The following is a 13,480-nucleotide window of genomic DNA, read 5'->3' on the forward strand; positions in this document are numbered from 1 at the left end:
ATCTTTTTCCTTTCTCCTCATTACTTCTCCTATCCACTTCCTCTGTCCTCTATTTTCTTCCCTTCCTTACTTTCCCTCTTCTCCTTTTGCTTTCTCTTTTCTCCTCTCCTTTGTTCCCTTTCGTTCCCTCTCTCCACTTTTCCTTTGTGTAGACTCATCAACAATGAAATACTATAAAATCGATGTTGTTTCTTTCTGAGAGTATTGCAACAAATGTAATACTGATTTTTTTCTAGTTTTATGCAATAATATTTGGATATCTTTCTTTCGCGTATTTTATAAATACCTAATGTGCATGTGGCAACCCTGAAATTGAGCCTAACTCTACATGCAACCCACCAACGCCTTGTGTAAATTGGGTTGCCTAGTTTAAAATGTCGTTGTCCTAAAACTTTTGAGAGACACTGTACATGCGTGCCTTAAAATGCATATTATAATAATGGGAATAGGAAAATACGAATTACGTTGGGTTATTAGTATACGAGTTCAGTGCTGTCAGAAGTCATAGTAAGCTATTGCTACGATTTATTTGTGCATTAACAGGATGAAGCCAATTCTTGAGGCTATACATTTAGTGCTAGTATACACTGTGTTCTCTGGAGAAGTTGAACACTTTCTGGTTGTCTATACCTTCCTCCCTGGAAAAACGAGAGTAGGGTACTTGCAGAAGGTACCACTAACATTGACGGGGGTTATGGGGCAGATCCCTTGGACTTCATTTTACTTAAGAAAATAAAATCATCCCTCTCCATATTCGTATCCACAACAACACAATATATATATATATATATTTTTCTAGTCGAACTCACCAACTTTATAAAACTCAGGGTAACTCTAGAAACCCCCCCCCCCCCGTCCTATGCCACTGTCAACTTTGACAAGCTTGTAACCTTTTAAATAATAAAAATATTCAATGAGAAAACCAATTTCTTACCCAAATCGTCCAAAAATCCATCGATGAAGTCTTCAAAGGTTCCACTATATCTCTCCAGGAGGCAGTAGTGGTGGTAGTACGAAATGGCTGCGTCTTTTGCATTGCGAGCCACGTATATTATCTAAACGAGAAGAAAGATTTTTTAAGGAAAATGTATGGAAAATTTCTAGCTATCACTATACTGAACCTCAGTGGCGTATTTACGATTGTGACGAGGAAGTGAAGATTATGATTATATTTTTATTTCGGGGAGGGTGTTTTGTAGAGTTCTCAGTTTAGGAGCCAACAAGCTATGATATCCATATTTTAAATTTTCTTTAGGGAACATTTCTGGATGATTTCAGCGCAATAACTCCACTGTCTGGATCTATCTGCGATACAATCACTATACACCGCGGGCCAAAAGTAACGATCGGATATTATTTATAGTGCAAGAACGTACTGAGAAATAAGTTGTAGGTTGAGAGAAATGTTTGTCCTTTTCACATACGTCGTGTGGTAATAATTCGTCTATTTTTCGATAAAGGTCAGTCAGTCTCAATACTGTGGTTAGGAGTCAAGTTTTCTGATGCTGCAGTTAAGGATTTGATAGGAGAAATTACCCGTGTCTTCAGAATGATCACTTCCGAAATGTTGAGGCGACGATGCCGACAATGATGGCTCAAATGAACGTATTATAAGCAGATATTGAACTCAGGCAGAAAACCATCTTCGCTATGAATTACTGCCCGCAAGAAGTTCTGCCAGTCACTGCCGTGAGGCGCCCTGTGATGATGGTCAGCATATCGAGAAGTTCGGCCATTAAGAGCTGCACTGACATTAAGATCGTGAGTATTAGCCCACCCTGTACATCAAACGTTAAGCAAATAGATATGTTCATTACCAACAGCCATCATGTTTGCTCTCGTTGAATATTATCTCACCTTCGGTTTCTTCTCCCACAGCTGCTTGGGTAAATGCTGCCACGGTAAGTGGCTCTTGATGTATCGCGGTGGCTTCATCCTCTCTGCAAAATCAACAGTGTTTATTCGCATTTCTTCAGGTACTGATTCGTTCCCGGCTATCATCTCGAATCTTGTCATGGACAGGGGCGAAAATCTGCAAGACAGAAAGGGACATCTAAATTGGAAGAGATCAGGGACTCCGTTCTATCAGAATGTTTTCACAAAACAGCTAGAGATAAACAGGTATCAATATTTTGCCGATACAAATACAATTAACACATATCGATACCCGATATTCTACCGATGCAAAATTAAAGCAAAAATTAAGCATAATTTGGAATTATTAATAGAAATATTAGTTTAATGGCTTTTAACAGTGATCAGAAGGCTACCTTTTAAAAGTAGCTTCACTACATCTACATTTACTGAAAAGTAGCTCGCTACGCTACTCCTGTGGGCTACTCCCTACTTCGCTACTTTTGCGCTACTTTTTCATTTAAAAAGAATAAGAGTATTCAAAAGAAGCCCCTAGCAGTTGTACTTACTAGAAAATAGATTCCGTTATTTATTATCATGAAACCCATCATTCTATCATTTTGATAGCAGTGTTGCCGCAGTAACCTATTTTTTACTACAGAGTTTGAGAACGATGTGAGCGTATATACCTAGGTAAGTGGCAAATTAGTACAACTTTGATATCCGAGTATTGCAATTAGAGTGTTACTCAAATTTGACATATTTTTCAATAAACATATTTTTATTTATGTTATTACCTGTATCAACATATGTATTTATCTTGAAGATAAATAGCATTTGGCCGGATGTCATTTGGTTATCTAGATATCAAAATTATTCATATACCAATGAAATAAATTATGTGGCTATCTATAATCTGCGATATCAGGATATTTATCATCTAGATTATCCGTATTGACATTATTTTGTAATAGACGTGGTCTTTTTTAAACCTCCTACACAAATAAGTGTTATTGTCGATTTTTTTTGACACTGTTGCCGCATAGAAAATTTACCTCAAAACTGCGGGAATTTAGTTGTAGCGAATTTTTGCTGCACCTGCAGGAATTTTGTAGCTTCGCTACAGCTACAAGTAGCGCGCTACTTCCGACCACTGCTTTTAAACAACATATTATTTCAAACCAATTACTTTTTATAGTAGAAGTGGGATTTTATGTGTGGTGTTTCCACTTAATTTAGTTTCACTAGGATATAGTATTATACAGTAAGAAAACTAAATTAATTCTAATTTCGTTCTAGTTGTCTCATTTATTGTTTCTACGTCTTAAGCTCTGAAGTATCAAACTTCACTTCTGAAACAAACCTTAGTTTGAAGAATCTACTTATGATAATATCATTAGCCTTTTAATTGTTCCATAATCCTTAATGTGCATGATGTCACACCCGTTACAGGCAAAAAATATTTATAAAAAAAGTATGTCGTAATTTTTTTAGAAACTGTAAGCATCTAAATGTCGAGTAATGTTGGCTATGTGAAAATAAAACAAAATTATTTCAGTAAACCCATATATTTCAGAGTTTTCTGAAAGACTGAGGAAGGTCCTAAAGTCGTGTCTCAGAAGTGTTTTACACCCGTCACAACTAAAAAAAATGTATTTTCTGTAGCTGCAAATTGAGATGAGGGAGGAATATTCTGAAATTAAATAACGTTCAAGGAAAATGAAATTACATGAATTGTTAGAGTTACATATTTGAAGGTGCTAAGAAAATATTTAAAAAATGAATGTAAATTGTCTGAATGTCTCACCCGTCACAATGGAGTTGCCCTTAATTAATATATGCAACGGGGTTATTGACATTTGTTTTGCCTTTGGAAAAGAAACTGCTTTGACATTTACAAAAACCACGGTATATGTAGGGCTGTATATATTCATAAAAATAACAACGAAATGGCAGAATTTTGAACAAAATTACAGGTTATTTATACATCGGTAAAATTATTGGTAATTTTTTCGATAAACCTAAAGGCTTATATCGGCCTATATCGGTAGAGTACCACTAACCTGTTCCATCCCTAAAAATAACCTTTCTAAGGTTAACTTGGAAACTTGCATAACAATTAACAATAAATGAGAGTTAAATACAGAACATTATGTAAACACCGCATATCAGAGGCGCCAACTTCATGTAAATATTTGGAGGGGGGATTGACAACAATAAAAACACTTATTGTTGTTTCTGTTTAATTTATCTTACCATTCAACGCATTATTATTGCACGTGACGTCATAAAAGCCACATTATATGTGCGACTAATGCAAAATTTATTTTTGGCACATCGGCCCATTTATAACTTTGGCAAATCGTAACGATGAGATTGAATGATGATTGGATGAAATTGAATCGTCTATTTTAGAAAGGGCACAGATCACATTCTTTTCAAAATTGATGTTTTGGTAAAAATATACTCTATTGTGGTAGCCGGATTTAGCTTCGAAAAGACACATTCCGAACTCGTGTACATTCATAGCTTTAGCGGTTAGAAAAACACGTTTATTTTAGAAGAGGCTCATATCCGGGATATGTGCCCCTTCTTCACTAAACAGACTGTAGTCAACATTCGCGCATGCGTGAACAACAGGTGACGCTTCGGTTTGTGTATTTTCTAACCTACATTCCTATGTGATGCTGGTACTGTGCGCTTATTAAAGCTAGTTTCTCCTGATTATTTTCGAGTTTATTCGTGAATTTATTCACTATTACATCCACAACGACATACCAGAAACTACCAAAGCCATTCACGTCTTCTCAGATGCTTGTACTGGGCAAAACAGGAATCACACAGTGTTAAGAATCCTACTAGCTATATCACACGACAGGAATATACCTGTCACGCAATACTTACCTCAGCGGGGCCACAGTTTCGTACCGTGTGACCGTACTTTTGGAGTTATCAAACAGGCTATTAAAAAAGACAGAGTGTACACCGCAGAAAAGTATGCAACACTGATAAACGAGGGCTCGAGAGGTAAAATTGAAACAGTGTTATTAAAAGACAGTAACATCATATTGAATTTTGATACCTGGTGGTCTCAGTATTTCATAAAGGATGTAACTTCAACTGAAACAATGTCAATGAAAAAAACAGAAAGACAGACAGATGTTTAAAATATCTGAGCTATACTACTTTGCAATGGACAAAGGAACTGTTAAAGAAAGTATGTTTATCAATGGGCTGGATCAAAGTACGTTCCTTCTTAAGAAACCTAATGTAACACGTATCATTTTTCTCACTGAACGAGCTTTTGAAAACAAAAACCCTATTAATGTCAAAAAAATTGAAGACATAAAAAAGTTCTGAAATACGTAAGTAAAGAGGCAGAGTCTTTCTATGAGATCATTGTGAAGTGGCAACCTACAACTCAAGAAAATGCAGAGTAAAGTTAGTAATGCCAACAGAGAAATTTAAATGCATATCTCCATGTATATCACTATTTTGTACACTTATCCTTCATTAAAGCATTCATTAAAAATTAATTGTGTCCAATTTTGTACCATGTCCACTGTTTTCGCTCTCATTTTTCCTGCGTTTAGTTTAGAAAGGGCACATATCCACAACACACAAAACATCCACAGAAACCACCCTTTTCATGCCACAAATCTGAAACTCGTGTGTAATGTGTATTTTGGTATCCTTCCCAAGATGCCACAGGAAGACTTGAAACCAAACGAACTGTCTTCAATTTAAACAGTTGTGTCTACTGACAAATTTGAAAAATGTGACCTGTGTCCATTCTAAAAGAAACGATTCAATTGATGAAAGGACATCAACGAGAAACAACCCATGCCTAGACCAGGATTAAAGCCTGAGACTTTCTGTGACGAAATCGTGAGTCGCCTATGGAATTATTAATCAAGAAATCTCGTGTGTGTGTGTATATATATATATATATTTATTGAAAAAACTATATAAAACTTTTCTTATACTTTTTTATTTTATTTTACTTTGTGGAATTATTTTTCTTGAATGCATAGTAGGCTACGGAATAAGTTTTTCCAGACTAGGACAGTTGTGCTCTAAGTTAACTTTGGGCTGACAGGCAAAGCGGAACTAGACCTGCAGTTTCAAGTGGGGTCCGATCTGCTGTGGAAAGTGCCTTCACTGGGGATCGAACTGGGGACCCTTGGAGTACGTACAAGACGACAACGTTACCACTAAGAAGGCCCAACGAACTTATTGATTATCCTGCATAAGGAGCTAGAACTTCTGGGAAAGGAAATGAAAGCGTACTTACTCCAAAAACGGAAATCTGCCGTGAATGCTTTTCTTGGCGCCCTCATAGTCCAGTTCGTTTCCTATCAACCACACCATTTCCTGTGTCCATGTTGTTCCTTAGAAGGAGAAGAAATATAAATTTAGGTAATGTATTGACTGTAAGCATTACATATTTATTAAACCACAAGAAAATAAAATTGTTACTTTTGCATGATCTCACCAACCAAGTTTCCGGTTTCTAGTACCTGCTTAGGAACTTCACCGTTCCTTTTAAGTTAATCGCAACGATGCGGTGATTGATTGATTTATTTGGTTTATTGAGTCTCGGACAGTGTTTTATTCCGATTTTACAGAGATCTCTCTCGTCTCGACAAGTCTGGAAGGGTGGTCTCGTTCTCGACTCGACTTTTGAAAAGGCAATGTCGGTAGGGTACCATACTTATCCTGAGTGTGTAAACTGAAAACTCATACCAACTGGACCCCACCCCCCAAAAAAACATTAAATCGTAACTACGCCACTGTTTATGTGGATGCCTACATTCAAAAATGAAAATTTTCCTACTTACCACATTTCGGGAATGTTACAACCCAAACATCGTCTTCATGCACTTCAAACTCATAAATCCTCTTCGCAAAGTCAGCGTAGTCTGCGGACATGAAAAACTTGGATGAAGGATATCTGATGAATCCTTTTGGGTACACTACCGACATATTTTTTGCAAGTCTTTTGGCAAGGTCACTCTTCACTACCTCATATTCAAATTCCATCCTTGTGAGTGAGTTCGTGAAAGTAGTGAGTTCGAACTTACTGAATCAACTGTTGGAAATGTGCACGAGGTCAGGGCACAAAATTATTATGTTCTTCAATACAGAGAAACGAATACCAGAATGTTATCTTTCCACTGTTGTTTTTAGGGGGCCCCAACTCGAAGTAGGCTTACTTGCTTGCTTTTTCTTGGCTTACACCACCTATCCAAACTCAAAGTACGAGTAGGCTATCTTCGCATTACATATGTGTTATGTAACTTATCAATGTTCCCTGCGGCAGCTCTGCATGACTAAGATGCTTCTGCCACCTAACGGCAACTTTGCCAAATTCAACAACGTATCGTGTTTATCTGGAGATATGTTTTCCAATTTTCAGACGACATACACTAATACAAAAACGCGTTGCAAAAATAGGAAGGAGGAGAGGAGTCTGAACTAGGGATGGCCAGATCCGGATCCGGTTGGTTCCGGATCCTAAGGATCCGGATCCTAAATTTTTCGGATCCGGATCCGCGGATCCGGAATTTTCAGATCCGGATCCGGATCCAGAACTTACGGATCCTAATCCAGAACTTTTGGATCCGGATCCAAAGCTTTCGTATCCTGATCCGGTACTTTTGGATCCGGATCCGTTTTGCCATCCCACATGCGCTTCTTTGGAAAGTAAGAATGTGTCTAATATACATATATATATAATATACATACATACATACATACATACATACACATATACAGGGTGACTGGTAATTAGATATATTTCCTGAAAGGGGTTACATTTGGAGCCACATGACAAGACGCCAGTAAAGTCGCAAGAAGAGCTCAGGGAGTGTATCTTAACAGCTGGTTAACACATCAAGGACACCATCACATCACGAGTTAAGAGACCAAATGTCCATAAAAACCTGCGTGCCTGCATTCGTAACGGAGATGGCCACTTTGAGCAAGACGTGTAATGTTCTTTAATTGTATTGTTCATTGATTTCATTCACATGAAGACGAATGAAGTATTATTTCTTGTACACAAATGTGAATGTTAGCAACATTTGTACCTTGTTGGGTAGCAGATGACACAAGGAAGTAATTTAAGTAATTTGTACGCTTCGTGTCATACCATTTTTGTTAATAATAAGTTGCCAAGTAAACTAAGAGTGCATTTTTTTATCATCACTTGTAAGTTTAGACCCACCCGTTACTTACATGTGATTGTTATTTGGGAAAAACTTTTTTTTCAACGAACCACTTATTTGTTGGCTATCAGAAAACGCTGAAATAAGTTCCATACAATAAGCAATTTTTCTCAATTCATCTTTTTATGTGGAAAATTGTCATGATTTAAAAAAAACAATAGAAATTCGATTATCTCGAAATCTACTAATTTTCGGACGGGGTATCATATGGTCAAATTTATTGCAAATTGTCTCTACTTTTACCCCTTTCAGGGAATACATCTAATTAGCAGTCACCCTTTATATATAGTGTGTGCGTGCGCGATTTGTAATTAATTAATACACTTACAAGGGAGGTCTAAGTCTCCCCCTCCGATTTCCATGAAACTTGGCAGGTGTATAGAGGCCCCCCATCAAATGTCAAGATGAGGAGAAATTGAAGTGGGGATCTGACCCCGAAACCACGTAAATATGGCATAGGAAGAAACAGGGGGCATAGGGCCTCTCCATACACCTGCCAAATTTCATGGAAATCGGAGGGCGACACAGGGGTCAGATGATCCCCACGTCAATTTGTTCTCATCTTGACATTTGAGACGGGTTTTGCCCCCTAAAACAGTTTTTTAGCTGAAACAAAAAAAAAACGTATTTCTTCCTTTGGGCCCCACTATACACCTGCCAAGTTTCATGGAAATCGGAGAGCACACAGAGGTCAAATGCCCACTTAAATTTGTCCTCATATTGACATTTGAGGGGGGTTGCCCCGTAAAACAGTTTTTTAGCTGAAACAAAAAAGAAACACGTATTTTTTCCTTTGGGCCCGTTTATACACACACCTGCCAAGTATCATGGAAATCGGAGGGGGACACAGGGGTCAGATCCTCACTTCAATTTGTCCTCATCTTGATATTTGAGGGGATTTTGCCCGCTAAAACCGTTTTTTAGCTGAAACAAAAAAACTCGTATTTCTTCCATTGGACCCCACAATACACCTGCCAAGTTTCATGGAAATCGGAGGGGGACACTTAGATAACATCCCTTGTTAGTCTTACACTTCGTAATTATGTAACACTGCATATATTATAATGTTTTATTTTAATTTGTAAAACTGTAACTGTAGAACAATTGTATAATTTTTGTATAACATTTCTATCTTGTTATATGTGTTAAAGGTTTCATCCTGGAATGGAATGTCTCACATTTATGTGTGTTTTCATTTCCAATACATTCGAATGAATACATATTCGTTTCAATGGCATTTACAAAATCACCTCTGACATTTTATGATAAACAAGTAAGATTATTTTTATGGACGAGTGTGTTAGCCGATGCGTAGCAAAGTATTTTAGGAACAACACTTGAAAAATATTGTTGTAGGACTAACTAATGAAAAATTTATTTGTAATCGAAGATCATAATACCATTTAAGGTGTGGTAATATTATAATGATTGAGATACGAAACTCTCGGATCCGGATCCAGATCCGAAACTTTCGGACCCGGATCCGGAATTTTCGAACCCAGATCCGGATCCGGAATTTTCGGATCCGGATTCAGATCCGGAACCGGATCTAGATCCGAAACTTTCAGACCCGGATCCGGATCCGGATCCGAATGGATCCAGATTTTTCGGATCCGGGATCCGTTTGGCCATCCCTAGTCTGAACACATCTATCGACTTCCTCTGCAAGTAGACCTCGCTAATTTCTTTACAGAAAAGGCAACAAAAATATAATAATAATAATATGTATTATTATTAATAATAATAATAATCATAATAAAGAAACAAATGACTTTTAGTACGTATACGGGATAAAGTAAGGAAAAAGTATAAAGTACTCCCCTGTGCTTTGCACCACACCATGAAGGCACATAGGGGGTGTGGAGTTATGGCCCCACACTTTCTTGATCACGGGCGTATTCATACGGGATAACTGTAGGTTAGCTGAAATACATAGAAATAGGATTTAACTTGGTGTTTTCAAGTAATAAATTCTTCCATGAGCGAGTGTTCCAAATTCCAAGTAATTGAGATTGTAGTGTGAAACTTCGTGATTAAAATTTCCCCTGATCTTTTAAATGTATCCTTGTCTGAACCGAGTAAATTTACACAAAACATGAAAATTAACTGTGTTCATAGGCGCCGACTCCATGGGGCTTGGGAGGGGGGGCTCGAGCCCCCCCAATGTTAATGATGTGGGGGCAGAGCCCCCCAATAATTTTGCTTAAGAGGATCTAATGTATCATTTAGCTTCTCTTGTAAAGTTTACTATGAATTGTGCCACATGATCTTAACTTTAAATACACATTTGAAATGTTCTAGACCATCAACTTTGGGGGGCTGAGACCGCCAAACCATCAACTTTGGGGGGGCTATGACCGGATACAGCAAAACACATGACTTATTACTATATACTAAGAATATAATTATCATATATTAATCAGAGACATAATAAATTTAGCCAACGACTTCTTCAAGACTGTTTGGGAATCCCCTAAAGGAATTCAAATATTTAGGAATATTATTGATGTGAATGAGAAGGCTGGCCATACTGGACTGCGACCACTTTGCCCTCGTCGGTGGACGTTGAGAGCCTTCAGTATGCAACAGATCTTAAGGAACTATGAAAACCTTCTCAATTTTTTGAGAAATTTTCAGAAGAAGATTATACTGACGCAGCATCAAAATGTGCTGGATACCTGGAGACAATGATTCACTTCAAGACATTTTTATTTCTCTCCCTCTACTGCCATGTGATGGATCCAATAGAAGAGGTAAACTGTAAGATTCAGTTTCCACACATTGATGATACAGAAGTGGGATGAAAACTAAAATACTTGACTGACATCTTCCAAGAAAAGCGAATGGGTTTTGAGCAGTTCTGGCAGAGGTCAAAATGCACAGAGGTCAAACCCAGCCTCGTTGATGAGCCAGAATTGCCCCGGCAACTTGAAAAACCTAATGCTGCCAAACCTCACAAGTTCTACACTCCAAAATAGTGTTATAAATCAATATACACTGACGTGTGTGACACAGCAAAATCATGTGTTAAACAAGGACATGAATCTACAGGACTACAAAAAGTAACAGCCGTAGAGAAAGAATGCATCTCAGCTGTGAACAGTTGCACAACAAACTTTCAGCAAACGCGAGAATTCTTTCGCCAAGATTTGGAAGCCGATAGGCTCTCCTTACACATGTCCATGCTTGGTGATATCGCCAAACAGAAGAAAGTGGTTCTAACTACCATGCGTGACATAAGGAAGGTTCTATTGGAAGACAGTACCCTCCAGGAGTTTCTGCCTGAAGTTGCCAAATTGATGACGGTCCTCCGCACTGTGCCAGTGACGACAGCCACAGCCGAAAGGTCATTCAGTGCTATTCGCCAACTAAAGACATATTTGAGATTTACAATGGGGCAGAAGAGACTAAGCAGCTTAGCGGTACTCCACATACATCAAACTGTGCTTGATAATTTGGACCTGAGACCGCTCGTTAATGAGTTCATAAAAAAATAACCCAGTGCGTAATTTTGAAATCATGTTCATATGTTTTTGTTGTGTATGTCACTTTATATCTTAGTGTACATGCTATTTTTTTTTATTATTGCAAAATTAAATTTAAAAAGTTAAATATTGTAGCAAGAACAAAAAAGTAAAACTTATTTTCCTGCTATTTGTGTAAATATTAGTTATTTTATGGGTACATCAACACTAACATTATTTGCAACCCATCACATGTCTGTTGCGGACATTAAAACACACCCATGTCCTCGCTGGAACTCGAACCCGAGACATCTGGATGAAAGCGAGTTGAGTCGACCACCCAACACGTTCGGCTACCGAGGCCGGCATAAAACTTTTAGGTTGGTCTCTTAATGTAAATACATACTTTTCAATAAAAATGTTAATTGTTATCTAAAAAAACAAATGAGCAGACACAAAAGACATAAAGCGACTTTGAAACATTTTCTAAACGTTTTTCATGTTACATTTCATTTGCATGAGGAATATAATAGCTGCTTAAAAACTGCTATAAGAAGACGTAATTTTTAATTTTATAAAAGGGAGGAAGTGAGTCATTCATTTATTTCAGTGATCAGAGCCCCCCCCCCAATAATTTTTACAAGTCGGCGCCCCTGACTGTGTTGTAAGTATATTAATAGTTTGTAAAGACGATTGGGTCACATACTCGACTTCGTGGCCCAGTTGGGTCGGCCTCCATGGCGGACTGGTTATCAGAGCGCGCTACGTCAGGTGTCCCGGATTCAAATCTCGGATAAGACATGGACGTTTTTGTGTAACTGCCCTGAAAGGGTAAGATTAGAGAACTGTGTAAAACTGACGTATATGAGACAATTGAAAGATAATGATAGGGCAAACTAACGCTTAGAGGTTAAAAAAATAATAAAAAAAAGGTATCTGGTTCGAACGCTGGATAAGACATGGATGTATCATTGTGTGTTATCAGTTCAACATTCAAGTTCGTAGTCGCGGTTAACCCAAGAGGTAGATAAGCGACATGAAATAACCAAATTAGAAAAGTCTCGCCAAGATGGTGGTAGTGATGATGATAATGATAATCATACTTTATTAGAATTTATAATAATAATTGCTATTATTTATTATAGTCCTATTATGACCACATAAGTTTTATGTCAAGGACTGACTTCACTGGTGACACCACATCTGCACATATAGTACAAGCCATAGTGTGGAAGCTAGGCTTATGATTATGTAATAATCATTCTGTTCTGCTTTTTTTTTTTTTTTTTTGCAGTGGAATTTTCATTGCACGAGCTTATTCAGGTTGTCTAATGTAAGAGGATACAAGTTCATTTTTAAGGAGGAGTGCAAGGGTACATTTAGGGACAGAATTACCATAAATTGAGTGAGAAGAAAGTCTAGGACAGTGTCGGTCATGTGTGGATAAACAAACTGCTTTGTAAGGGTTCGTTACTAATAACAGTCCTTTATATACAGGGTGTTCAGCCAAAAGCACCCTCATATTAATTTGTTACTGCTGCGAAACGAATGTATCTGATCGGGACAGGACCCTTTTAGCACCCTTCCGAAAACACACATTCGGCACCTTTTCATTCCTTCCAACTGCTCACAGTCGCTCACAGGTATAACAGTGACGAATAAACTCCCTTCTTTTCTGTCCAATACAGGACTGTAGCTATGAGGTCTGAGGAAATATCGCTCTGTGCTCGTGAAAATATTGACGGCACATACATTAATATTGTTGTCGGCTTGAAAAGAAATATACGACTATATACTAAAATTTATTTCTTGCTTCGCTCGCAACATAACCGTTTTGTAAGTCATATTAAGTTTACAAGTATCTATTACTTAAAACAATTATTTATATCAGCCTCTCTTCCATTTTGCGACTAACGAGGCTCTGGCGTCTAA

General features: G+C 37.7%; 1 protein-coding gene across 1 annotated transcript in view; it reads right to left on the bottom strand.

Annotated features, from left to right (window-relative positions):
• Nucleotides 1–13,480, bottom strand: part of LOC145991833 (uncharacterized) — a 44,705-nt gene that overhangs the window by 8,847 nt on the left and 22,378 nt on the right. The window contains 4 exon segments of the mRNA XM_083127878.1: nucleotides 935–1,055; nucleotides 1,858–2,032; nucleotides 6,149–6,245; nucleotides 6,696–6,937. Coding sequence (XP_082984004.1) covers nucleotides 935–1,055; nucleotides 1,858–2,032; nucleotides 6,149–6,245; nucleotides 6,696–6,937 — 635 coding nt within the window.

The sequence above is a fragment of the Lepisma saccharinum genome, chromosome 8 (genome assembly GCF_977018435.1).
Source record: "Lepisma saccharinum chromosome 8, izLepSacc3.1, whole genome shotgun sequence".
Lineage (NCBI taxonomy): Eukaryota > Metazoa > Arthropoda > Insecta > Zygentoma > Lepismatidae > Lepisma > Lepisma saccharinum.